This window comes from Scomber scombrus, chromosome 12, assembly GCF_963691925.1.
Source record: "Scomber scombrus chromosome 12, fScoSco1.1, whole genome shotgun sequence".
Taxonomy (NCBI): Eukaryota; Metazoa; Chordata; class Actinopteri; order Scombriformes; family Scombridae; genus Scomber; species Scomber scombrus.
The window spans coordinates 22,712,330-22,738,947 of NC_084981.1; the positions used below are offsets into that span (position 1 = coordinate 22,712,330).

General features: G+C 37.9%; 2 protein-coding genes across 12 annotated transcripts in view; one reads left to right on the forward strand and one right to left on the reverse strand.

Moving 5' to 3' along the window:
* The window catches only part of LOC133992030 (mitogen-activated protein kinase kinase kinase kinase 3-like), a 47,118-nt gene extending 41,017 nt beyond the window's left edge, over positions 1 to 6,101 (forward strand). For 7 of the 11 annotated variants that reach the window (XM_062430679.1, XM_062430680.1, XM_062430686.1 and 4 more), the window contains one exon: positions 92 to 6,101. In XM_062430679.1, coding sequence (XP_062286663.1) covers positions 92 to 281 — 190 coding nt within the window. In that variant the 3' untranslated portion in view covers positions 282 to 6,101. The remainder of the gene's footprint in view (positions 1 to 91) is intronic. The other 4 variants (XM_062430684.1, XM_062430688.1, XM_062430689.1 and 1 more) reach the window with 2 other exon arrangements.
* Positions 6,102 to 8,073: 1,972 nt separating this feature from the next.
* On the reverse strand, positions 8,074 to 25,711 carry arhgef33 (Rho guanine nucleotide exchange factor (GEF) 33). Its single transcript, XM_062430944.1, has 17 exons — positions 25,660 to 25,711; positions 21,456 to 21,493; positions 18,584 to 18,748; positions 17,399 to 17,520; positions 16,857 to 17,005; positions 16,524 to 16,643; positions 15,364 to 15,490; positions 14,238 to 14,370; positions 12,274 to 12,381; positions 11,842 to 11,934; positions 10,940 to 11,088; positions 10,727 to 10,816; positions 10,182 to 10,360; positions 9,211 to 9,671; positions 8,900 to 9,123; positions 8,440 to 8,586; positions 8,074 to 8,203 (listed from the first exon to the last, which is right to left on the reverse strand). The coding sequence occupies exons 1-17, from the start codon at positions 25,709 to 25,711 to the stop codon at positions 8,074 to 8,076; spliced, it is 2,487 nt and encodes an 828-aa protein (XP_062286928.1).
* Positions 25,712 to 26,618: the final 907 nt, after the last annotated feature.

Genomic DNA, 26,618 nt, shown 5'->3' on the forward strand with positions numbered 1-26,618 from the left:
ATACACACACACACACACACACACACACACACACACACACACACAGAGTTAGGTCTTTGTTAACATCCTCTTTGATGTCTTATCACTGAAGAAATGCTGACTCTAGAGATCCAAACGACAGAGACCTCGCTATGCCCAGGTACACTCGCTGGCCACAACCGGCCCAAAACTCTACCTCTTTCTATCGGGAATCTGCACCTCTATTTATTGATCGGGAACATCAAGGCTGTTTGAGAGGAAGAGAGAGTGTGTGTCTGAGGAAATATACCAACATCTTTTAAGATTTTACCTGTTGAGTAATGAGAGCATAAACACCAATATTATCTGTATGAGTAATTTCTGTGCATTTTTTGTCTGGTATTGGCAAAACTTGCACAGAATCTAATAGTTTTGAGCTGCTCAGGAACTACTTTGGTATAGACTGGATCATTTTGGTTTCTGCCTTCTTATTACTCAACAGTGTAATCTCGCTGATTTATGATGTGTGAATGTGTGAGCCTTTGAAACAAAATTAACAGCTTTCTCACATTTTTCCTCAGGGAGTATACTTTGTGAAGGGCTTAGTGTCATCTCCCTCTGCTGCCTTTTTTCAATATACAAATAACAGGGCTTTTATAGGCTTTGACCATATCCTGTGTGGGTTGCTGGCTGTCTATACAAAATGCTCCAATATATCCTGAGTCTTTACTATGTCTCCATTCTATTGATTGCTCAGATTTGTATTTATTTTATCAGGGGAAAAAACTAATGCTAACTGCTGAAGAAGGCTGGGCTGTTCATTTTTCTGGGATTTACAAGCAAAATTAAGACTGATTGAATGTTTTGCTTCCTTTCCTTGAAACTAAACATGATGGTGTGTGTGTGTGTGTGTACCTGTGTGTGTGTGTGTACCTGTGTGTGTGTGTGTGTGTTTTGCCTGTGTGTGTGTGTTTGTATTACAGGGTGGTGGTGCTGGAGAGTCGGCCTACAGACAACCCAACAGCCCACAGCAACCTCTACATCCTGGCAGGCCATGAAAACAGCTACTGAGACACACACACGTACACACACAAGTGAACACACTCTCTAAACAGCCTACCACTAATGCAAATGAGGGAGTGAGCAACCCGGGAGACACACTCACCCCCCTCCCCACAACCATACCGCTTACCCACCCAAACCTCCACCTTCTCACCCGGGCCTGTCTGCAAGTGTGACTGGGAGACAAGCAGTTTTGTGGGTGCAGATGTGGATTTCCAGTTTATTGAAAATGTGCCGCAGTGTTACATGTGTGTTAGTTAAGTGTGTTGTAGAACGGCAGAGGGTTGTTGACCAGTTTCTGACAAGGCGAGGGCTTAAAAGAAAAGCTGGTCCGAGACTAAGATTCTGCTCCTAATGGTTGAATTTGGGTAGAAATAGTCTGAAAGTCTGATCTCTTCTCTGCACTGTTAAAGAGCGACTTCAACCTAGAATCCTTCTTGATACCACCCACCTTCCCCCTGCATAATGCATACTGGGAAAAATCGCATCCAGCACAGAAGTTTGACTTCAACACTACTTCTACTACTAGTTCTACACATACTACTACTACTACTGCTACTGCTACTAGCGCTAGAGCTTCACAGAAGAGCCATCTTGCACAGAAAACCTTCCCTCCTCTTGTTCTTTGTTCTTTCATCTGTCTCCTCCTTCCTTTCCTTCCTTTTTTAAAAACAAAAAACAAAAAAAAACTACACCTTTATTTATTGTGGCATGATGTAACTTTAACAACCAGGATGGCTTTCCTGTTTTACGTGTTTTAAGAAAAAAAATAAGAAAAAAAAGGATAAAAAGAGAAAACAGACTAAAAAGCTTCGCCACCTCTGCTAGCATCGAATTCTGATACCCCGTCACCACACCACACAAGTGCTTAATTGACCTCTATTTAATTGTTGTAAATATAAATGTAGTATTTTTTTGACAGAGACGAACACTAAAAAGACTGGTCGTGTAGATAGGTGTGTGTAGAGTTGCTCTGTACAACTGTGGAGACGAACAGAGACAGACGGGCATGGTGAAGTGAAGGGAGGGGGGTGGGGTTAGGGGCATAAATTCACTTACTAGTTCTCTGATCATGTGACAAGGAAAGGTCAGGAAGCAAAGACCCAGGCAGTCTCCTCAGGTGGACAGCTTTAGTAATCCGATATAAACCTAATAACGATCCGGAGCTCAGGATTGGACTGAGTAAACACAGGAAGCAGCACTGATTGGTCATTTTCCATCTGCATGCATCACCATCGTAACTTCCTGCTCGTTTGCACCGTAGAAACTGTCGTCAGGGCAGCGGACGTTATGAGTTCCTTTTGAGTTTGTTTTTCCTGTTTTGAAATCATCCTTTTTTATTATTTTTAATGCTGTCCTAATCAAAAGGCGTTTTTTTTGGTTTTATCCTTTTTTTTTTATTGAACCACTGATGTTAATAATTTGCACAGAGAAAGAGGTATTTGATAAATAAATGTGATGTCATTATAATATATGACCTTGTGTGTATGCACAGTGTGTGTGTGTATGTATGTGTGTGTAGATGTAGAATATGCGCATACGAGTGCATCGTGTACAGATCTGGCCTTTAACAAGTGACGGTAGTGACTGTTTGAGGCTTCTTGAAACGGACGCCAACAGATATTAAAAAAACAAGCTGAATTTACACAGGAAAAAAAATCATTTAAATTTATCCGATACATCTGATATATATAAATCATGAGACATAATTTACTTACTTGCTTACTTATTCCACAATGATTGATCTGACACCATTTGAATAGAAAACACCTCCCATCTTACACTCTAAAAGTGATAAAACAATTTAAGAATTATTTTTTAAAATTCTGCTTAAAAAATATCTATCCAGATAGGAGGTGGTCACATGTTTGATTGATTCCATTTCTAGAAGAAGCTCAAACAAGCCGCTGTGTAAGAAACTATCTACTACTGTACTGGGTATTCAACTTTAAACACAGTCATAAAAACACAGTAATAGATATTAATTTAGCTCAAAATATAGACAGAAAACTTAACTATCATGTATCAACTTTCTCTGAAAGAACTATGAAAGAAACTAATTTAGCAACAAATGCTAGTCAGACTGAAGCTAGCTGAAGCGGGACATATCCTTAGCTCGTTTTACAGATTTTTATTTCTGTGTAAAAGTTTTCAGTTTGGACTTCAGCCTCCATTTCTGTGACTTTTTAAAGGCCGGCGTCTGTATGAGAGATCACACTACATGTATGTAGATGTACACTGTGTGGTGCATAGAGAGTCTACATGTGGCAGTACACTACCAGCCTTTACAAGCTGTGACACAGGTTGCTTCGGAGGACGTGAACACTAGTTTTTAGCCGAACCCAAATGAAATGCTATCGCTAACGCTGAAATCTTACAGAGCTGAAACGTTTGGGTTTGAGTTTTCAAGAGGCCCATTTTCTCATTCATTTTCTCTACAGATATCGACTTATAATCTTATAACAGAAACAACCAGCTTTGAGATTTATAATAAAGAAAATACAGAATATATCCAGTAGAAACAAAAGCAAAATATTGCAAAGTTACTGAACTTCTATACATATGCAGCATTTAGTGACTTCACCAGATCAATTAGTGACCCTCGATATCATTAATATAATATACTCTTGATATAGAAGTGACTACTATTATGGCAACAGTGATATCTCTGGTTAAAGGAAGCTAAATATCATGAGAGGTGCAGTGCACAACCTGATTTCTGATGATACACACCCTAAAAATACTTCTGCTGCCATCTGATGATTTACTGTTACTGTTTTTACGTCTCACTATATCCATTCAAACTCTAACAGTGATGCAACACTACACCATGAAGCAGTGTTACACAAAAACAAGATGAAAATTTTAATATATAGTCAACAAAGCTATCATCCATTTAATAAGCAGGATCGAGTACAGTATTGTCTTGGTAGGGTTAGCAATAGACTAAATGAGAAAATTGTTAATGGATTGCAATATTTCAGCTCAGTATGGACTCATCACTGAATATTATAAAGTTGGTTGTAAATGGTACACGAGACCATGCAACTGGACTGATAATTTAAAAAAAGATTTTCCCCTGTTCCTCTTTGACCTCGTAGTACCTTTGTGTACAGTGGAATTTCAATTATTTTTATTTCCCAGGAAGCCGATTATGTCACAATCTCAAACAAAAATTTCGCTAGCATGGCGGTATGTCCCTCCTCCAGACTTTAATGAAATTAATCACACCAATGTCCCTAAATGCTATTTCACTCCATAGTGAAGTGACTAATACAAGCACAGTCTATTTAAGTGCAGAGAGCGTGTATTCACTGTGAGAAAACTACTTATACTTGTGTAAAATGCCCATATGATTGTTGTTTTGCACCAGGAAACATATGTCAAGAGATTTGAATCCTGTAAGACATTTAGACAGCATATTGAATTTCCATCTAGTGAGTTGGGAGCTAAAAAACGGCCTTTCTCTTTAATGACCTTCACAGGACTCCAGTAGCTGTCTGTAATTTACCCACAAATGTCTAAAAAGCTCAACTGTACTGGCAGCAGCTGGGGTTGATCTGCTTTCAGGTCAAGATATTAGCTCAAAGCTGCAATTCTGAGCATATTTTCAAAAACTGGCGTAACAACCAAACATGGAAATAGTTTGGTATTGCTTTGAATTGCCTTGAAAGTGAAAAAATACCTTAACTTTGCTAAAACATGTGCTCCTAGCCAACACCCATAATTACAGACTGTCCAAACTTTCTGAGCAGCAACCACGTCGTATTCACACGATCAGGTTATTGAACAAACTTATTTTCTTATAAATTTGTCTAAGTCAGTGTCAACAAGAAATAAGCCAAGCCTATTACATAGTCTCTTATTTACGTTGTCAGACATTAAGATGAACACTTTAATGTTCGGTCGGTCAAATCGTTGTGAAAAATGTATCACACATTCCTTTACGTTAGGGCTTGGTGGATGTCAAAGAACATATATTTTTTACGGATTATACATTTTTTAATGTAATGCCAAAATATGCCGTTGAAATTTTTTTATGGCCAAATTTAGATTGAGTCAAGTCGAGTGAGTCTACCTCATGGTATGTCCTAGATGTGGAGGAAAAAAAAGGAATTTGTCTGATTTGGAAGAACAGCCCGTAACAGTGTATAAGGTTAGTAAGTATCATTGAAAACATGTCTGTGTCCTCTCCGTTAACACAAAATTGCTCAAACATCACACGAAGACAAAGTGAATGAGATATTCCACTGAAAATGAAAAAAAAGGTTTTATATTTAGGTTTTTAGTGTCTTTTTTTTTGTTGTTTCCTAAAAGCACCCCTTTGCTTTACATTTATTTTGAGCCCAAGAAAGCTCTTCATGCAGATATGTGTTTATTTTGTTTAAAACAGTCGATACAAGCAGTCCTAAAATCTCACTTTTTCTTTTTTCTATCGGGTTCATCATTTTAGATCATTTAATTTGGGGGAAACTGTCCATTTTGCAGAATAAAATGAAGCATTTGGGGGTTGAATTATGCTCTTTTGACTCCTAAAGCAGGTGCCAACATGGCCTTCCATTGTGGGTTTGCTGTAATGTTAAGAAATCTGTGTTTTATAACCTCAACTAGCCCTGGGTCAAATCACGTGTGGAAATAATTCATAAGTGTTGTTTTAAGATGCTGTGGATACGATAAGTTTCTGCAGTTGCATTAAACAAGACTAAATTGAGCAACAGATAATTTGCCATGCATTACCAACGTACTCTCTCTGACTGTCCACTCAGTAAAGCTCACCTGTGTGGTGCTTCAAGCAGATTAATGTAAAAATCAGCTGAATTATTTGCCGAAGCGGTTTGATCCAGGTCTCCTCCCGATCCCATACAAAACACAATAAGTCTGCTCTGTTCTGTCGCTATTACATCACCATTGTCTTTTGTTTTTTTCGTTGTTTTTTTTTCATAATGCAATGCACACGTTATGAAATGTATATAGTGTAAAATAAAAATGGGTTTGTTTTACATACTGTATAATTGCCTATATTTTGTTTCAGAAGTGTAACAGATTTATGAGATGAAAGGTTAACACATTAAAAAGAAGGAACTGAAGCAGTGGGCTCTTGTGGTCGTCATTTCTGGTTAGCGAGGGAGAAAATGAACATGACATGTCCCAGCAGGAATAACACAGGTGTAAATAATAAATGATTGCTGAATTTCACTCAGCTGCTTTGGTTTCAGAGTCCTATTACTTTGCTTACTGATTCACTCTCACAGCTTTTAGGGCACTCAATAAGAAACCTGCACCTTCTACAGGCAAGGAAAGTTGTTAATATCCCCTTTTTGTGTGTTTGAGACTTATGTTAGAGACTTACATGTTAAACCTGTCAGCTATTTTTTGTGAACTGGAGTATAGTTACATATTTTTGTGTTTTGAGAATAGAAGATGTGAAAGTATTCAGTTCACAAGGAAACAGCAAATGTTTGAGAAAAGCCTTAAAAACATACAAAAACAAAACATTTGTGATTTAAAATATAATAAAACAAATTTTCTTAATTTTTACCCATTAATCATCTTGTAAACCCACTCAGATTTATTTTCGAACCCATCAGAGGGGTCCAGAACCCCAGGTTGGGAACCACTAGCAGGCAAATGACCATTTCTCCAAATAGTAACACTTCATGTGAACTAATTTATAAAAAGGTACATTTTTAACATTGTAACCAGTTGTGAGATGTTTAATAAGGGAAATAAAAGCTTTCATTTGGTGTTTTATAATCACACCAGAACGGTATTACGTTATTAGTGTACTTTATTAATGGATATGATGATGTTCCTTTTTTATTTTACTTAAAGTAACACATTCCTGCCTGCAGGAGGCAGAAGATGACATGTCTGGCAATGATAAAACAGCTGCATCTGGTGGGGAATCTGCAGCCAGCTGAAGGTGAGTGATATAAAAACCAGTTCCATGAAATGTGATGTAAATGTGTTGTAAGTGAAATGTTCAAGAAAACTTAACAACAAAATCAAATTTTGACTGCCCGGTGCTGCCACTCAGAAAGTTAAGACTGAAAATAACATTTTTAACATCTTTGCAGTTCAAGTCAATTTCGAGTCATATAGGTCTTCATAATCTGATTAAGGGAAAATTAATCAGCTGAGCCACAATACAAATCAATGGTGACCTTTACTGAACATCCTTCAACATCTCCTAGTTGTGACATTCATCTTACAACAAAACACAATTCAGTTCAGTCCACGGAAGTAATTGTGAAAAAAGAAAACATTTCATGTTTTATCTTTAAACAGATAGCCCAAACATATGCATATATAACAGTTTATTGTTTGTTCTCCTGAGTATATAATAGTTACAGATTATGTCTAAAACATAAAGCAGGCTGATAGAAAGTCAGACTGGAGTGAAACTTATAAAAACGAGCAACAGGAGGCTCTATGTTAAGTTTACACAGATTTGAAGGTTGGGTTGCAAACAAAACACAGAAAACAGCAAATGATAAATGTGTTCTAAAAATCTGAGAAACTAGAGGTAGAGTGGAGCTATATACAATATAGGGAGGCAAAATGTTCAATTACGCCCTCTAGTACTGATGTTTGTACCACAAAATCTTCACACCTTCATTTATGCAGTGTTTTGTCTTGGCTGCACGATCACATTTTGAATAGGTTACCTCCAAACAAATCTAAGTAGTATTCATTTCACATGTATGCTTGGGGTGGGCAGATGATACTTTGTGACAAAACAACACATAACATGAGAAAATATTTAAAAAGTGCTGTTTTGTCTTAAATGGTGTCTGCAGTACAACCATGTCAAGTGCTTTCCCTCCATATGAAGGCTAGAGAGGACATGTGATTGGCTCTAAAATACAAATATTTATTTTTGGTAGCTTTGAGAGGAAAGTAGCTTTTATAACTATAGAATAAAATGGTTCATACCTGTACAGCATTTACACAGCAAAATGTAAATGTAAAAAATCTCAACGGCACTTAACATGCATGTACTACATTTTATATTTCATTTGTCTAAGACTGTGTGTGTGGTAGAGTGGTTGTTCATACAGCTGTGCCGCGATTTATGTCCAGATGCACCAGTTTGGGATTTTTCCCTGTTGTGTCGTGGTCACTGTTGTTCTGGTTTTCTGGCGTTTTCTCACCTCCCTTCTCTTTCTTCTCATCACCACTCCTGTTAGACAGAATGATTAGGGGCACAACAATGTTTGACAACAAGTTTGTTACTTCCATGTCACAGCAGTAGTATTTTCGTAGGTATTCCTAAAAAAAATGACTTTTTCCCATAAATAATGCTGCCATACAGTTATGGCAAAAGTGGTTTTCTTTAAGACATTCTTCTCTTTAAGTCAATGCACCTAAAGTATCTATCCAGTCGTGCATATTTTCATGTTATGTTATAGTTCTTACTTCTTCTTGAAGAGTTTCTTGAACGAACTCCTAAAGCCTCCTTTGTCCTGCTTCCGACTCCTCTCGCTGAAGGGGGTATGGTTATTCTCTTCTGTGGCACCTCTCCACTTTGACTCATCCCCCCACGATTGGATCCCAGAGTCCTGATTGGGGTTGAACACAATATTTCATGTAATTCAATTGTGGTTTGATTATATTTGGTACCATTAATGGTGTTTCTGTCTTCAGGAGAAGACAAGAATGACAGTATGCACAACTGAGAAAAGGATCCAGGCCATTATTTAGATGCTGGATTTAAGGCGTAAGATGGAATAAAAGTTTTTGAGGATTAATAGTTGGGATGTTAACAACTGTCGTAGTCAGTGTAGGGATCAGCAGTACATCTGTCAGAAAGTTCTCAAAGTTTCATGTAAAATGTGTTTTAAAGACAAATTCTTTTTAGTCTTTGCTGAAACCCACCATGCTGAGCAGTCCGTGAAGATCGTCGCTTGGTTTGTCCGTATCCACTCTGTTCCCCAAGGGACTGTGTATCTTACGGGATGGGGTGGGACACCCTTTGCTGCCCCTGCTGCCTTGGCGCTCCAGCTTGGCGTGGCTGCCCAGTCCCACCCTTTGGAGGTGATCTGATAGAGGACCACTATCCAAACTACTCACTGTGTTTTCCATTTGCAGGCCGTTCAGTGACTGGACAGAAGAAAAGACATGTTGATTTTTTCACATGTAAGAATGATTTGAGAGACTTTCTTTTGACGTCACTACAAACAAGCTCACCTTGCTTTTGCGCTGGCTGACCTGAAGGGGGCGATGCTGATTGTGACGCATCATTACAGCCTCATCCGGAGACACACACCCTCTGTTGGGCAGTTTGCTGTAGCCATTCCCCTGGCTTCCACCATTGCCATAGATGTCACGGTGTGTTGACACATTTGCTGCCATTGCACGGTGTGATGTCAAGGGGGCTTTAGGGCACTTCACAAAGGCAATGTCAATGGATGAATCAGAAGAAGCAGAGGAGCAGCGGTCAAACATGGAGACATCATGAAGGGAGCCTCCATCCTCTTCGTAGAGGCTCTCCATCCCAGGAGGGTCGGGAGGGAGAAGGAACTCTCCAAGGGCATCGGCCAGAGCAGAGCCTGGTTGAACCTGACGGAAATCTGCAGGTCTAGAGGGCAGATGATGCTGACAGGACATAGATCTGTCAGATGCCTCACTCTCTGGGATACTGCCAAGACCTGAAAGCCAAAGGTTGGTTGACTGGTTGACTGATGGGGCTATTAAATGACATGGGTAGCATGTCTGTTTCTGTTGAATCCCTACATGGGATACACAAAGTAAGATCATAAAAAACTAAACAAAATAACCACAAACATTGCTACAAAGCCTACAGATACATGGGACAGGTACTTGAATGTATCTAGACTTATCAGGTTTATTTGAATTCTATCTTTCTCCTGCTTCTCCCATATACAATAAGATCAAATGACAAGGCAGACTTCCCTTTACCAGGGCAGACCAAGGTTAATCCAATGTTGGCATCACCCTACTGTGTCTTTGAGACTTCATTCATAGCAATTTCCAGGGTGCTACTCTACTTGACCTACACACTGAGCAGGATGTGAGTAAATGAAAAGAGGCTTTACCTCCCAACCTAATTTATCACACAGTATTCCTGTCAGTGCCCAAAGTATAATGTCTGATTAAGCAGAAGTCACTTAGATTTATAAGTTTCTTTAACTGCAGACCTGCTGGTTTGTGATTTCGTGAATCCAGTTCTGGGCTGTAGAACGGGAGCTGGGAGGCCCACTCTGTGTCGTAACAGTGAGTTTCAGGATCCTGGTTCCGATCCCAATCCTGGAAGCGATGAGAAGGGATTTGCTCCAGAAGACGCTGCTTGCTACGTTTCACCTGGTTAGCATGTTCTCTGTAAAAGATAAATTAGATTTTAAGAGAGAATAAAGTTGGAGAAACTTTTCCTTTATTTAGTGAGAGGGTATGAATCAAAATCGCCTTATATTTTTGGAGGAGTTTGGCAAAGAACAAACCAGAATTAGTAAGGGGAAACACACCTACAAATGAATGCTAGTGCCTGCTGAATGTGTAAATAGGCATATTTTATTAACGTAGAAGTCACAACAAGTTTATAAATTGATATGTTGCTGTGGAGTTCTTCTGCCCCCAAGGGGCCACAAAAAGGACCGCAACTAGAAAAGATTTGTTTATTCATTTTGTAGAAGTTTCCTATCTGATGAGGTAAAATATTGTAGTGGACTCCAGAGTTAATACTCACAACATGACACTACTGCAATGGTACGGTGAGCCAATGCTGTTGGCTTGAATCCCACTTTCCACTGTCTTTAACAGCTGTTTCATGGTAGACCTGCAGGGGGAAACGCAACACAGTTTCCCCCCTGTTTTCCTCAGGTTACAGTCATGAGAATATGTTTTGCTTAACCTCTCCAAACATGAGCTGTAATGTTTTTTTGTAGTGTGTTATCCTGACCTCTTCACCTCCTTGCGGTTGTGCATCAGCAGCTCCTGGTTGTGCTGGAGGAGGTGGTGGTACTGAGCCGTGAAGGATCTGAACTGTTGGATGCACACCAGCAGCAGGTAGTAGTCAGGATGCTCTGCGTCTGTCTGCCTCAGCAGCCCCTGCATACACACATACAAAATCCATTCAGACAGGTTTGAGCAGGTGCATCAGTCGGATAATATACATCATTTTTTGGCAATAATTTTATTTGTTTCTGTATAATCTGTGTTAAAAGAATAGTTTGACATTTTGGTAAATACTTTCCTTCTTGCAGAGATTTGATGAAAAGATTGAAACCTCTCACATGTCTGTGCTGTTGCTGGAGCTATAACCAGCCTTTCTCTATCCAAGGGTTAAGGGTGCTGACCTATTTCTTGACTAAGTGCAGTGACTTACTGGCCAAGAAATAATATTTGTGCTGGTTAAATAAACAATATACAACATGTTATTTAGTTACAGCTTCTTCTTGGTAACCTGACACACCAGATGGTTTGTTACACAGAATCATCCAAGAAGTTGTCCATGAAAAAGGACAGGCACTTTAAAAAAAAAAACATGGCAGGTGATGATTGGATGAACCATCTATCAGCACATAACTTGAAATCTGATAAGATGGATTCTCATGTGATCTAGTGATGTCATGATCGATCTCGTGACTCCAGCTGCCTTGCAAGTACTGAATTGTTACGGCATGTATGACATGCTAAACAGTAAAGTCTGAGTTTGAATCAAATGGCGTATTGCATTTTAAAAGACCTTTAAATGGGATAGTTGTGGTGATAGTTAAGGTTAGGGTAAACGGCTTCGGATTGCATTATGTCAATAAGAGTCCTCACAAAGAAGTACAATGTGTATGTGTGTTTTCATCTAACCTGTAACAACAGCAGGTACTCAGGGATCCTCTGAACCGGCTGGAGGAGCAGAGTGTGAAGGGAGGGTTTGGATTCATCACCCATTATGTCGCTCTGAAAGAGGCACCACGCAGAGGCAGCACAGGTTGACCAGTCAGGATAGAAGGATAAAACCAGTTAGTACAGCAGGTTTGAGACGGGACCATATTCAGCTGGGTGTGTGTCAAAAAGTCACAGTAAAATAATGTTTTGGTTCTGTATTTGATCTTAAATTAACATGCCATTACATACTTTATATTAAAGAAAATGTGAAAAATGAGGCTTTCTCGTGTCACATCATGTCCTATCTTGTCATCACCTTTACTCATTATAACATCCTATCCTGTCTGGTCTGTCATGCAATATCATATCCTACCTTATCCTTTTATTTCATATCACAGCCTTGTGTTTTACCTCCAGTAAAGTGGAAGATTTCATGGAGCTGGAGGCAAGCATGTTGACGACTGACAGACAGTCTGGAAGCTCTTTCAGGTAGGACACGTAAAAGTCCAGGAAGTCACTCTGTAGGGTAGCAGAGAGCGTTAATGTCTGTGTGTGCATGTATGTGTTCATGTCCCATATAAACACATTTTCTCCTTCCTCTCTTCCTTTAGTGTCTGTCTGTATTGACTGTTTTAACATTAGCTGGCCCTCATCATGTGCCCGCTGTGTTTCCACAAACATAAACAAGCTTCCATTAGTTATTTAGGTTTCACATGTACAATTTGTTGGTTTGTAGCGGTTCACTAATTTACTTCATAATACAAGCTGTGTGTTGTGATGAGGTTAAACCTTCAGAAACCTTACCAGCACAATCTCTGTTTTCTATTTAATGAGTTAAATTAGTGTACTTATGGAACAAGTTAGCAAATTATCAAGCAAAAAACAAATTGCATAAAATATTACGTGTCCCAAATGATCCATATTTATGTAGTGCAATGAAAATGATGAGGGCATATATATTTTAATAAAATAGAAAATAGATTTTCATTCTATGCTGGTTTTCCTTCCTCGTGTAAGTCTCTCAGGCCTGTAAAGCATTGTAAACCTTTATGTTTAAATAGGTAGGTGTTCTTACCAATTACTGCATTTCCTCCCACTCACTCACAGCCAATTAGCCACACATTGGCTTTAATAGAATAGACACACTAGGTTCAGTATACTGTGTTTGCGTATGGCTTTCAGCTGGAGTTTGACCACTACTATCACTTTCCTGATATTACAAAACACAAAAGAAACTTTTGGACATTCAGTTAAAGATTTTTAATTCACGCATGTCTCTGAAAAATTTTGTTTTTTTACACTACTGACAATGAATTCCTACTCCTTCAAATGGAAAAGGAAATTCTGAAGTACACTCAGTCTGAGGGTTATAATTTTATCAAAAAAGGACTTTTTTGCCATAATTCATTTTGTACAGTAATATTACTGTACTGTTGTCTTTGTGCTGCATCTGTTTTCCAGCTCTACACATGGCTCCACTGGAATTTGACATTTCATTTAATGTCTGTCATGGCTGCCAAAGTGATACGGATTCATTAGAAATGGACAGTCACAAGGCCGAATCTTTTGACCCCTTCACATTAACTAGTCTGGAACAGCACTGTGCATTGTGAATGTCAGGGTTCAGATTTATGCAAGGGTAAATTGGATGTTCAGATTTTTTATTTAAATGTTATTTTCTGTAGTTGTGAAAATACCCACTGAAATATATAGATATATTCATTTTCTGAAACATTTTATATTCAGTTTTTGTTTAACCTGTTTTAGAAATGTACTTATTCAAATGTAAGTGTACTATACAACTCTAGCTGTCATTTTGGATGCAGGTTGTGTTGTATTAAATTGCATTATACCAAAAGATTCCTGTAATATTTTGTCCACAATGGGCAAAATATTACATAATATTAAATGCAATGAGGTCAAAGTTGATCAGGCTGTATTTTCATGTGAAACAGATAGTATTGGTTTACAAACTATATTAACACCTTGAAGTAATTGAAAAATGCAGATGTAACACTTGTTGCCTACAGGTGGCACGATTGTGAAGATTTCAGGGGCGTTTACTCGCACATATTGATTTGTCTGCATCTACAGGAACGTCAGAAGAAAAATCATTATGAGACAGTCTGCTCAGTTTGGAGATTTAAAACCTTAAAAAATGAGAGCATAATATTGTTTTATGAATCAATTGTTGGGTAGGAAATGAGAATAATTTTGGGAGTAAAGATTGGTGTACTTTCAGTGTGTGTTGATGCATCTATTTCAATTAGAGATGCACTGAGCCTTTATACAGACACTGATGCAGCAACCCAAACCAGTAAAAACATCCTTATGGACTGCTAGTTTGCAAGGTAACAGCTGTGTTCGGTGTTTACCTCTTTGCTGGTGAGCCTCATGAATACATCTCCCATGAGGCCTTGCCACTGGCACTTGAGCACTCGTTCCTGGAGAGTATGGAGGAGCTCGAGGTGCTGCTGGATCAGAAACCTCAGAGAGCTGGGAAATGGACTGGAGAGAGCAAGAAATTGGGAGAAGAAGAGAGGATAGAGATCAGTTACAGGACACAGAATACATGCCTACTTATATGAAACATGGCTTTGTTTTATGACTAATAAAGCCATGCCTTTTCACTTCACATAAGTAATTTCTAAGTAATCCAACATGTCTGCACATTTGTGTAATATTTTAAACTTGTGTTATCCTATATGTGACACACATTTGGTAATATGTTAGCAAAAATGCAATCATTCGCAAATACGGCCTGACCCACTTTAGCATTTGAACCATTTCAGTGGCGCTTTTGGTCATTGGGAACACGTGTTCTGATGCTAAGCACTGATTACATTAGCAAGCTGTGTTGATTTGTTTTTAAAGAGTATCCTCTCTGTCTCTCTGGTTTTTATAACCTGCTTTTATTGGATTTATTTATTTCCTGCTCTCCCTTCACCGTAAACTCTCAAATTAGATCACTGGCCTCTCCTCTCCTGGAATCTGTGTGTCTCTGTGTGTTTGTGTGTGTGGATTTGGACGTGACTGAGAGAAAGAGAGGGACAAAGATAGAAATGACTGTAGTCATATACATCTATATATACATATATATATATATATATATATATATATATATATATATATATATATATATATATATATATCTGTAGTGATATACATCAGTTGAGTTTTATGGCTCTTAACATGTCAGAGAGACATTTTCAACATTAGATAAGGTCATTGATGTCTGTGTCATTCTGCATTTCTATAGGTTTGTGCTCACATACTTGCATGTATGTGTGCACTCTTTTAAACATACATTACATGTTGTTTAGATAACACCGTTCTACAGAGAAAAGTTCAAATGACTCCTTTTGATTAAATGATCTCCTCATACATTATTGGTTAATTGCAATGTCTGTTTTTGATGTCTGTGTAAGATTTCTAGATGTGCCTCTGTTTGTAAGTTTTGTTAAACTGATCTCAATCGTGTTTGTGTGCTTGTAGTCTTACCGTTTGTCTTTTGAAGTGAGAGCTTCTGATCCGTTGAAGGAGATGTTGGCCTTCAGTAAGAGAGACAGGTGGGACACGTAAACTCTCTCTGACTCCAGCAGCTCCAGGGCTGCTTTCTGTCTCTTATCTACACACACACATACACACACAAATACACAAAATATTAGTTTAAAGGAGAAATATGTAACACTGACAGAGAGCCTTTAAAATGGGTACTGCAGTCCAAATTCTAAATATTAGAGACTGAAAGCTCATGTAGGTTTTTGGTTCAGGTTGAATATATCTCTGTTGATCCAGTTTGTTTGCTCTCATGGCTGCAGCACGCTCTGTTTTAATGCCACTGTTTCGTATTTGGCAACCTAGGGTGTTAAAATGGGTGTCAATCTCAACCTAACAGAAATTGGTGAAATGACCACGACCTCTTTACACCTCAGTATGAAGTGGTGGCAACGAAATGTGTTAAAATTATGTGCCAGTGCCACAGTCTGGTTGAACGGGCAGTGGGCGGAATCACACAGGCCAAAACAAAAACAGACACTCGTATTAGAGTATTATAGTCAGAGAAGCAAGTATTTCAACTAACATATCACGGTCATTTTTTTTACTACAGTAAATATATTACAAATTAGTCCTTTTAAACTTTTTTTTTTCTGCTTTTCTCTTATCAAAGTGGCACCAATGATGAATTCAGCCTCACCAAAACATGTTAAACTTCAAACAGATGAAGTCATACTACTTTTTATTGTAGGTATATTATTATATATTTAATAAAGTTTTATATGCCTGTTCAACTTGCATTTATGGCTATGTAGTGTATGTGCATTGACACTAGTGAGCAGCAGTATCATAAGTATTACAACTGCTCATTTAGTTTCATTTTAGTGCGATTCAAAAATGACTAAGCTAATAATAAGGGGGGGGGGGAAGTAAAACAATCTGGGACTATGTAAAAAAAAAGAAAAAAGAAAAAGTAATAGGTTTAAAATATAATTAAATAAGGACTAGATAGATATAGATGACAGATTAAAAAAAACAATGATAAATACAATAGATAAGGAAATATAAAAGTTTAAAATATTAATACTATGTAAGTAATAAAGTTGATATTAGTAAAGTTGGTGTAACATGAGCAGCAGTAGTATAATATATTATTTTCTCACTGGTTTCAGTCAGACTGTTGGGTGTAGCAGTCTCATCTCTGCTGTTCTTTCTCTCTCCCCACGCTGGAGATTTGGATTGACAACCTCTCTGCTGCTGGGCCTCCTGCTCAGAGGTGGAGGCTGCACACACACACACACACACACACACACACACACACACACACACACACACACACACACACACACACACACACACACACACACACACACACACACACGAGTGAATCTTATTGGTCTGTCATTTGATTTCCTTCCCTTCACCCTCTTCCCTATCACTACCCACCCTTTTGGTATGGTGGTGGGTAATTGTAAATGACACACACACACACTCACTCTGTGTCGATGTGTTGCTCCTCTGCGGTGACCCGCTATGTGGCAGACTGGAAAAGTAGTGCTGAATAACACTTAGTTCTGATTGGTTGGGCATACAGATGTGTTCGTCCCCTGATGCCGTGAGCACATCTGCCTTGGAGCTCTTCCTGCTTTGAGACCAATCGACACGTTAGAAGGAGAAGTAGAAGAAAATAAAATCCACTTTTTTTGCTAGCTTACACAGCACAGTTTATCCTTTAATTCTGCAAATAAGCATTTCCTTAAGGAGTGTGCCTGAAGCAAATGGTACTGAAGATGTAAATCACCCATACATCTCAGCTTTAGGACCAAATCCAGATTAGATGTTGTATAGAATAACCAGGAATTATTTATTGGAAAATGTCTAAAAATAAATAATCAGAAAATTGCATTTAAGGAGGATTAGGGGAAAGATGATAGGCATATTTTTGAAATGGGTTTTTGTGTTTCCATCTTTGCATTTATATTCAGAAAAACCTCATCTCTATGTATGCACACATATATGATACGTGTTTTAGACCTACCTGTGTGGAACAGACATGATATCTTTGGTGTTTTCCGACTGCAGCAGCTCTATCCTCTTCATAACCTCTCTTTGTCTGTTGGATACGTCCTTGATGTGGAACAACGCCACGCTCAGCTCCTCCTGCAAGCAGTTTACAGATTATACCAAAGAAGTGCATCAGTGTGGCTGCTGTAGACTGATGAGTCTGACAATGTCTGTGATTTGAGTGCCAGCTGGGTCAGATTCAGAGCAAAAGTCACCGGATTGATTCAGGCCACAAAATCAATAAGAGGATTGTTTTCTTCGAGAACAACAAGAGCCAAAGCTTTGTTAGCTTTTCATTGATGTCAGATGGTGGAATAAGTGAATATAGCGGATGGGAAAATCACTACCAACATGTTTTTCTTGCTGTAATTAATCCTCCAGTTCATACTGACCATTAGAAGATCTCCTCCAAGGGCACTTTCAATATAAGTGATAGGGGACAAAATCCAGAGTTGTCATTTTGTGCAAAAATGTGTTTAAAAGTTTATTTGAAGCCAATATGAGGCTTCAGCAGCTTGAGTTAGTCAGATAAAGTGGATATCTTTCACAGTTAAAGTCTTCTTCATTTAAAATTGTGAATCTATCCTTTAACTTCTTCAGTAAAGCCACAGACACAGATGAGATTCATGGGAAATGCGCTCTAATTATAACTACAACTAAGAATATATTTACTGTCACATTGCATTTACGAGTCATGAGCACCATCTTTGGTCTTGTAATCATGGTGAAAATGATCATATAGATTTATTACAACCTTCAATTCAATTCTACATATAGCCTTAAAAAAGATAATATACCTCATGTCTGAAATAACAAAAAACACATTTTGGTATCACTGAATTACCCTTCTGTGAGCTGATGAAATTGTTGCGTGTGTCTGTGCAGATAAATGCAATAAACACATAAATTCCTCTGATCTTACAACATGGGCCACATAGAAGATGTAAATGCTGTCAGTATTTTCCCCACTGTTGAATAACAGCGTCTGAAAGAGCAGCCTTCCTTTCTAATGAATTCAATTAGTTTACGGGTTCAATAGAGTTCCAGTCAGATGTTCTAAATTATGTTAGAGAGGCCTCTCCGCCTCACTAAGAATAGACTGTGTTTGTGTGTATGTGTGTGTGTGCATGTGTATTTTCACGTATAGTGTCTCCAGCACCTTGAACGTGTTGAGCGAGTTCTTGAGGCCCATTATCTTATCATCCACGTCAGTCTGGTGGGCCTGGAGCTTCTCCTCCAGGCCTAGGTCCTTCCGACGCAGCTCGCACATCTCCGTCAGGGCAACGTGGAGCCCCTCACGCAGCTCAGCCACCAGGCCCTGCAGCTGCATCACAACAAGTAGTTGGATATAAAATGAGCTTGTTTTGGGGGACCATTTTTAATGCCTCAAATGAAAGAAAGAAAAATAATTGGGATTTTAAAGACATGAAGAAACACACCCACCTAAAAAACACAGGAGTTATGTCACTACTTTAATGTTTTTCAGTACTTCTTCTTGTACAGCTGACTTTTGTTCCTTCTTCATTCATTCTATTTGTTATTATTATACTATCTTACAGCAAATTTTGATTAATTTTCCTATGAATTTGTTAAATTTCTCCAAAAGATTTTTCACAAATGCCTTTTTTTTTTTTTTTTTTTTTTTTACTTATGTTCTTTTAGTCCCAGTATGAGTGTTTTTAGATTTGATTTCCTTTCTGGTATCTTCAAAGGACATATAAGCTCCTTTAGCTAGTTTATTTTCTGCATTTGATCCTGATTTCTTGGCGCAGAGTCCTGTAGTTTTTTCATCAGTCCTTGTGGTTTTTCTAATAACATTTTTGGTTTTGATATTTTTTGTACTACATTGGAAGATTTCTTTTGGTTTTGGTAAATTTGGAAGAACACTAGATGTCTTTTTTTTCTGGTACATTTGTAAATCCAGAGGAGGTTTTTGGGGCGTTATGGTACATCTAGAAGTACACTGTAGCCTTTTTGTTTTGTTATATCTGGCTTTTTGTTGTTTGTTTTTGTTGCTTTCTTAAATCTGGAAATATGCAAGTATAATTGAAGCTTTTTTTGAGATTTTGGTGCATCTGGAAGTACAAGTACAGAGGTTTTTTTTATTTGAGTGCATCTGGAAGTATACTGGAAGATTTTTTGGAGGGGATTGGTACGTCCGGAAGTACATTGGAAGTTTCTTTTTAGGTTTTGGTGCTTCTAGAAGTACACTGGAAGTTATGTTTGATCGTTTGTGTGCTTTTTGTTCTTTTATTTGACCTCTTTGTTATGAGGTTTTTCATCACTTCTTAGAGTGCATCTTTATTTATAGTAGATCTTCTCAGGCTTCGTTTGTTCAGGTTTTTACTCAAAGTGCCAGCAGTGCATTTGCTTTAACAGCCAATCTTGCCTGATTTAACTCTCCTCTCTTCACCGCTGACAACATTATTATTTTTACATAATGTCGCTCTTTTAAATGAGTATCCTTCTCTCATCCTTTTAAGCGGTTGGTTCTCTATCCACCTCTCTTTCTTCTCCACAGTTCCATTCTTAGTTTTCTCATTCATAGCTGATTGAATTTATTCAGCAGGGATAACTGAATCAGCTCATGGGAACACAAACATAGGTTGAAGCAGCTCTCTCTCACCCCATCTTTCCATCCCTTTCTCTGCTGCTCACTCGTTCTCTCGGTCATGTGAAAGGCATCAGGCAGGAGACTGAATAGAGCATCTGTCCTGTTTGCCTCCTGCTCTTCCTCTCTGATGCTATCAGTGGTGGACAGTGCTACTATATATCTGTACACCTGGAGGCTGCATATCTGAAGAGCCACTACAGTATGAGCTCCACACAGAAGTCATTATTTAATTACATCAATCGCAAGTTTAGGTAAGGTTACTGTTTGCTCCACTGAATAAGTGAACAAGAGTTTAATTTAGATGGTAAAACATGTACGATGTACATAATGTGAGTTATAAGTGAACTTCTGTGCTGTAAGTGAGACCTATTCAGAGCTTAATTTTGGAGACAACAATGTTTAATGCTTTGCAGCTTTTGTGAGTTAAGACCCTTTGTGGCAGTTAATGTGTCACACTTCAAACCTCCATGCTAAAGGGCAAAATTCCCCCACTAATTGACATCATGTCAGTTAAATCCTGCATCATAAACACTCTTGCACAATGATTTTGCCTGCATGCAAACATCTCACTTAAGCCCATCCTATTACAGTCTTATTCTTCTGCTCTTTTTATATTCTGCTGTTCTTGTTCTGTGCTGCTCTTGATCAAATATCATGAGACATAACACGAATCAAACACACTGCATGTGCTGTAATTAGAAGAGCTTGGACACAGTGTTTATTTTAAACTGAGGGAGTGGCTTTGATTTATATAAAGTCACACTTGTAACATCTGTGGAAGCAAAACGTTCAGTAACTAATAGGAACTGTCATACTGAGCACTGAAATTAAGACCAACACAAGATTATTAACAAGAGAAATGATTATTAAAACTTTTAAATGACAAAACTAGGAAGCACTAAATCAGATAATGCTCTGTGGGTATCTAATGGTTGCTTGTTTGCAGTATTTTCTGTGACATAACACTGTGTCTCATCTCTATTGAATGAAATCTCAGTTAATTGACTTTGTCAAATATAAATCACTTATGTAAAAGAGCCTGAGGCAGAGCAGTTTGAAATATCAAATCAGTGACTATTAAACTACAAGATAGCATCTGTGGGGGCAAAAAGAAAATCTGCTCTTCTATCCAGAAATGTCAAAAGAGTTGAAGGATTACTGACCAAACAATCGCTCACATGATTAGATTGGCCTTTAACCTTTCTGTGACCTCTGACCCTAATGTTCTCTTGAGAAGATCACATGTCATACAGTCAATAATAAAAACTTCCCCATGAGAATTGAAAAGTAAATGTTTTTTGAGCGATTAGTGGTAGGTTAATAGTAGTGAGTCATAAAATAATGACAGTGATTGATGATTTTCTTTTATGAAGTGTAAAACAACTACTTACTATGGAGTAGAAGAGTAATTGTTTACCTGAGCTATCTCCAGGTTTGCCTCCTCCACAGTTTCTTCTTTATCTGGAGAAAAAAAACTCAGTTATGAAAGTTTTTAAATCCATATATTGGCATTTCATGTATTCATAAGCATGCATGGAAAAACAGTTTTATTATTATCTAGGCTTATATACATGGATGATAATAATAAAACTGATGATAAAATACAAAAGTGGAGAAAGTCATTTGTGAACTGAATTTAAATAGACGACTCTGACATTATGTTTTCAATAAGTCAGAACCATCAGAGGTGGAAACTTTCCGTCATCTACAGTATTGATTTACTTATTTGTTTTCCAAAATCTTAGAGTGGGGTCCAAAGTCTGAGACCACTTGTCAAGATACTTCTATTTTGCATGTGATTCAAATGTAATACTATTTATTTCCACTATAAATGACAATATGAGCTTAACAATTTGATTGATAAGTTGAATCTTTGAAAAATATCCATTCATTTCAGACTTTCTTTTTTAATTCCCCTTTTTGCTTCAATGACAACTTGCACTCGAGCTGGCATGGAAACCACCATGACCCGTGTTATCCCAGCATGATTTCACAATGTTCAAGGAGCTTCTTGTAATGTGACAGTATGCTTTGCTTTCTCAGACTTCAAGTGCCTCCATAAATGTTCAAAGGGGTTGAGGTCAGGTGACTGTGGAGGAAGGTCCATGACATTTAGGACTTGTTGGTCTTCTCTGATGTTTAAGTAGTTGTTGCAAAGCTTTGAGGTGTATTTGAGGTCGTTATCCTGCTGCAGTATGAATCCTTCTCCATAAAGATGCAAACCAGAGGGTGCAGCATGTCTCTGAAGAATGGAGTGGTACTTCTCCTTCGTCAGGACGGACTCAATTTGGTGCAGAATAAGCAAAACACCTCTAGACTTGAATATTCCCACCACCATGTTTCCTATTGGTTTGACACGCTGCGTTATCATTCTCGCTCCTGTTCATCTCCTTACATACACCCCTCTGTTTTTTCCGTCATTTACTGTGAAACTCTGGTGTTTCTTAGCCCTCAAGCGTTTGGCCTTGTTTCCCCTCCTGAGAAGTGGTTTAGAAACTGCTACTCGTCCTCTGAGACCACTACAAGACAGCCTTCTATTGACCGTACTTTTGCTGATTGGAGTCTTGCGTTCTTTATATAGTAAATTCTTTATCAGTGATGAAGTTGATTTTCCGTCTCTTAGGGAAATTGATCTTTTCATGGTGTGGTCACTCTCTTGGTCTGCCTGATCGTGCTTCGTATACAACTCATCCAGTCTTTTAGAATTCCATAGAAACACTGAGAAAGCTACTTTTTTTTTTAGAATAACCATTTAACTTCTGGCACTTTAACTTAGTTCTGATGTCATGTTTCTAACTATCACAATTCTACTTAGTAAGAAATGATCTGCTGGAAACTTGAGGCACAAACATATTTATAACAGGTGAAAACTGACTGTAAGTTGAGTTAATTGAAGGAGCCTCTGATGATTAAATGAAATCAACCTGAGTGTCATCTGAACACTTCAATGGATGGGATACAACTCAAGGAAAATCTGACCTTTTGTACGAAGAAGTTAAGTACGTCAGTGCCACAAGTTTGATTAAATTTGATTGCAGACCTAGAAATAGGGCGGAATCAAATATTTCTTCTTTATTTCACGTGACGTAACTTCTTGTGGTTTTTTCAATATGCAAATCTCCTTTTCCACAAGGCCTCACACTTTCGGACCCCATTATACATTATATTCCCAATTTTAGGTTTCATGAGAGTTTCAACAAGCTACAGGTGCCACTGGAAGATTAAATCATCATTTATAAACAATATACTGTATTCCTGTTAGATTCATTGAGATACCATGAATACCATCCATAAGTATCAGAGACCCTTGTAGAGATATTTGGCAGCTTTATCTCACTCCAGTCGCAATGCTCATGTTATTCCTTCCCAAATGTAAAATGACACTGAAGATTTTCCATAATCTGCAGTTGCCAGATATTCTCAAAGCTTTAGATGTTACGACATGCACTGTAAAGGCTGGTAAATACGACTCATGTTCCCAGCAGTGGCCATTGTTTTCTTGAATTGAATGAATTCATGTAAAACTAACAAATAAATTGTAAAGGACGTTCTGTATGACATTTCACAAACTTAGTGAATCCTGTTAATTAAAATCATACACCTTAAATTCAACCAAAAAAACATCATGAGTCATTCAATTAGTCTCAAATTTAGACATAATGAGCAACATTAGAGAAAGGTGTTAGTATTTGCAGCACAGAGCGTGCAGCTGTAGTTACAGCCTGAACAAAGGGCTATCTGCTTCTACAGGTCTCGAAATGTCCAAAAAGCTTTAAAAAAAACAACCCCAAAACAAACAAACAAACAAACATGTTTCTTAATTGTTTTTGTATCTGATGGGCTGTCAGGAGAGGTCATACACACCTATAAACTAAAAGTGGGATATGTTTGGCCCATCAAAAGCAGAAAAACATAATAATAGAATAATTCTATCATCTTGACTTTTTACTGGTATTATTTTCACGATATGATGTATTAAAGTATTAAATTACTTTCTGTGTAGTATTAAAAATGTGTTATTTTTGAGGGACTGATGTAAATGTTTAAAAAATGGATGGACTGTTGCAGTAAAGTGCTGCACAAGGAACTTCAGATTAAGTATGGATTTGTCTTTTAAATGCAGTGCACTTTGGGACAGTTAACTAATTGTATAAAAGCACAATGGTTCTGGTTGTTGTGGGAAGTTCACAGGTCAGGACCGCTGTCAACATTGCCAAGGATCATCTGAAATATGCACTTAACATATATTATCATGCATAATTGAAAAGGCCCTCAGGCACAAGGCGCCATGTCTGTACTGCGTGAGACGTCTTAACATGTGAAAGAAAGAAGAAAGATACAGTCAACAACAGCGTCGCTCTGTCTCCAGGACATACAGTATGACAAATATCTGACGACTTGCTTCAGTTGTTACAAGCCAGACAAAGTTAGCATCAAGATGCCACGTCAAGCTACTGACCTCAAAATTGAGGGCAGAAAAAATGGCGGATCATCAGCATTTTTGCAGTTAGGAAACCAACTGTGGTTTTGTGATTGGAGCAGTGATAAGAAAAACACATGACATTCCGGAGAGTTCTTACTGTATGTTAATTAATTTACCAACAAACCCACTACTGTATAACATTGAATAATGCTTAGACACCAATAAACATAGTTATTACTAGGAATTTTCTCCTGGAATAGTGATTATTTAATATTTAATTACTTTCAACCAGAGCTAGACCAATCAATTGTCCCGGTGTTCTCACTTAGCTTATTGTGGATATATTGCATATATCGACTTGTGTGTTGGTTGGTAAGTAAGGAGTTATTGCATTACAGGAATGTCAAAGATATGTTTAACATAATTTAGAAACAGGGTCATAGTTGCATAGTTAAAGTTGTCTACCAGAGAGCTGTGAAATCTTTATTCTTCAAGTTAAATGTCCCACTCTGTACAAATTTAAGTCACAAATCTTCAAAATTAAATATATAAATTAAGGGTTACTGAGGGACACTTTTTGTGTTACAGTGCAATAAAAGAGTTTCCCTGTTTCAAGATTAAAGAAAGAACTGAGGAGGAGGTAAACTAATGAAGGAGTGATGTAGATGACTTCATTGTTTTTTGGCATCATTCAATCAAATGAGTCTTTCTTAGACAAATCTGCCACATTTGACATTATTTAACAAACTACAACACCTGACTGAACATTGTACATGAGATCTGGGGTAAGCGTTTAAACAATAGTTGGAATAGTCCGCTGAGAAAATGGTTATTATTAATGCAGATGTTTTACTCCACTCTGTCATGATGATTGAAATATAGATTATTCAACTAATTCTCAAGTGCAAAGATTTGCTGCTTTTTTCCATTTTGTATCACTGTACACTGAATATCTTTGCAGTTGTGGACTTTTCATTGGACAAGACAAAGCAAGAAATTTGAAGATTTCACCCCTGGCTGCTGAAAAATCCTCAATTTGTTTGACCACTTTCTGACATTTGATAGACTAAATGAGTAATAACTGATTCTTATACAGATGAAAATAATAATTATAAGTGTATAAGTGCAAACCTGATCATTTTCCTCTGAGAATTTTTGTTTCAAGTTACAGATAAAGTTTTATAGGCACCTGTTTTACCTTCTGACACACCCTCCATCTTGTCTTCTGTTTCTGTTTTGCCGTTCTCCATGGTTAGGTAGTCCCGTCTTTTCTGTTCCAATCTAGCGCACGGCTGTCCACAGTCTTTATCCTGCTCAATATGACTTTAGTCCACTCCTGTTTTGTTCTCTTTCTCTGAACAACCCTGTCCTTTGCTGTGATCACTCACTTTCTCTCCTCCAAAGCATGTGAGTCCTATGATTTCCCCTTTGCACAAAAAGGCCCTTGTCTTCAGAGAGTGAAGCGACGGAGGGGAAAGATCAGGAGGAGAGAGAGACATTTGTTCATCATACTGCCACATACAGTACTGTAGCTAACTCATTAGATTTAAGGAGGTGTGACTTGCCGTAATGAGGATGATTTACACAACAGCATTAATTAGAGTTAACCTGAAATGGAAAAGTCAATTTTTGCCAGAGGTGAGAGTGAAACTGGCTGATTTTAGGGAGGATTTCATTGCAAGGTAAATGTGAACATCTTTGAATGGTGATTTGTGACTTTTTATTCTGGGGCACCCCCTACAGTATGTACAAAAATGTATAACAGCTGCACAAAAATATTCACATTAAGAAAAGTCAAGAATTACTGACTACAGGGACTGTTCTCTGTTTAATCAGATTGAAGAACACCCACACAGTCCCGATGAAGCAGATTGGCACAATTTTGGCTTAAACTTCGTAAGAAAAAGAATTCAAAACCAAGTTTCCAGCAGCTTTAAGGTAGTGATACATCTTAAAATCTACTGTAGCTATACCTCCTGTTTATTCAAGTTCAATGTTCAACCCCATGACAGGGAGGTCAGAGGTCGGCTACACAACAAGAACACAATGAGGGTTTAATATACTCATAAATGAACATGAATATTTAGGAATATATTCGGGCCTTTTAGAGTCCCAGGACAGAGACTGATGCCTCTCCAGCAGAAGGACTCTTCAGAC

Bases quoted from the DNA above. Each gene is read 5' to 3' on its own strand.
- arhgef33 (XM_062430944.1), bottom strand. From the start codon at position 25,711: ATGGAGAACGGCAAAACAGAAACAGAAGACAAGATGGAGGGTGTGTCA. The intron at 11,935-12,273 runs GTAAAACACAAG...TGCCTCTTTCAG, and splicing joins AATCTTCCACTTTACTGGAG to AGCGACATAATGGGTGATGA. The intron at 9,672-10,181 runs GTCTGCAGTTAA...TTTGGCTTTCAG, and splicing joins ACGAAATCACAAACCAGCAG to GTCTTGGCAGTATCCCAGAG.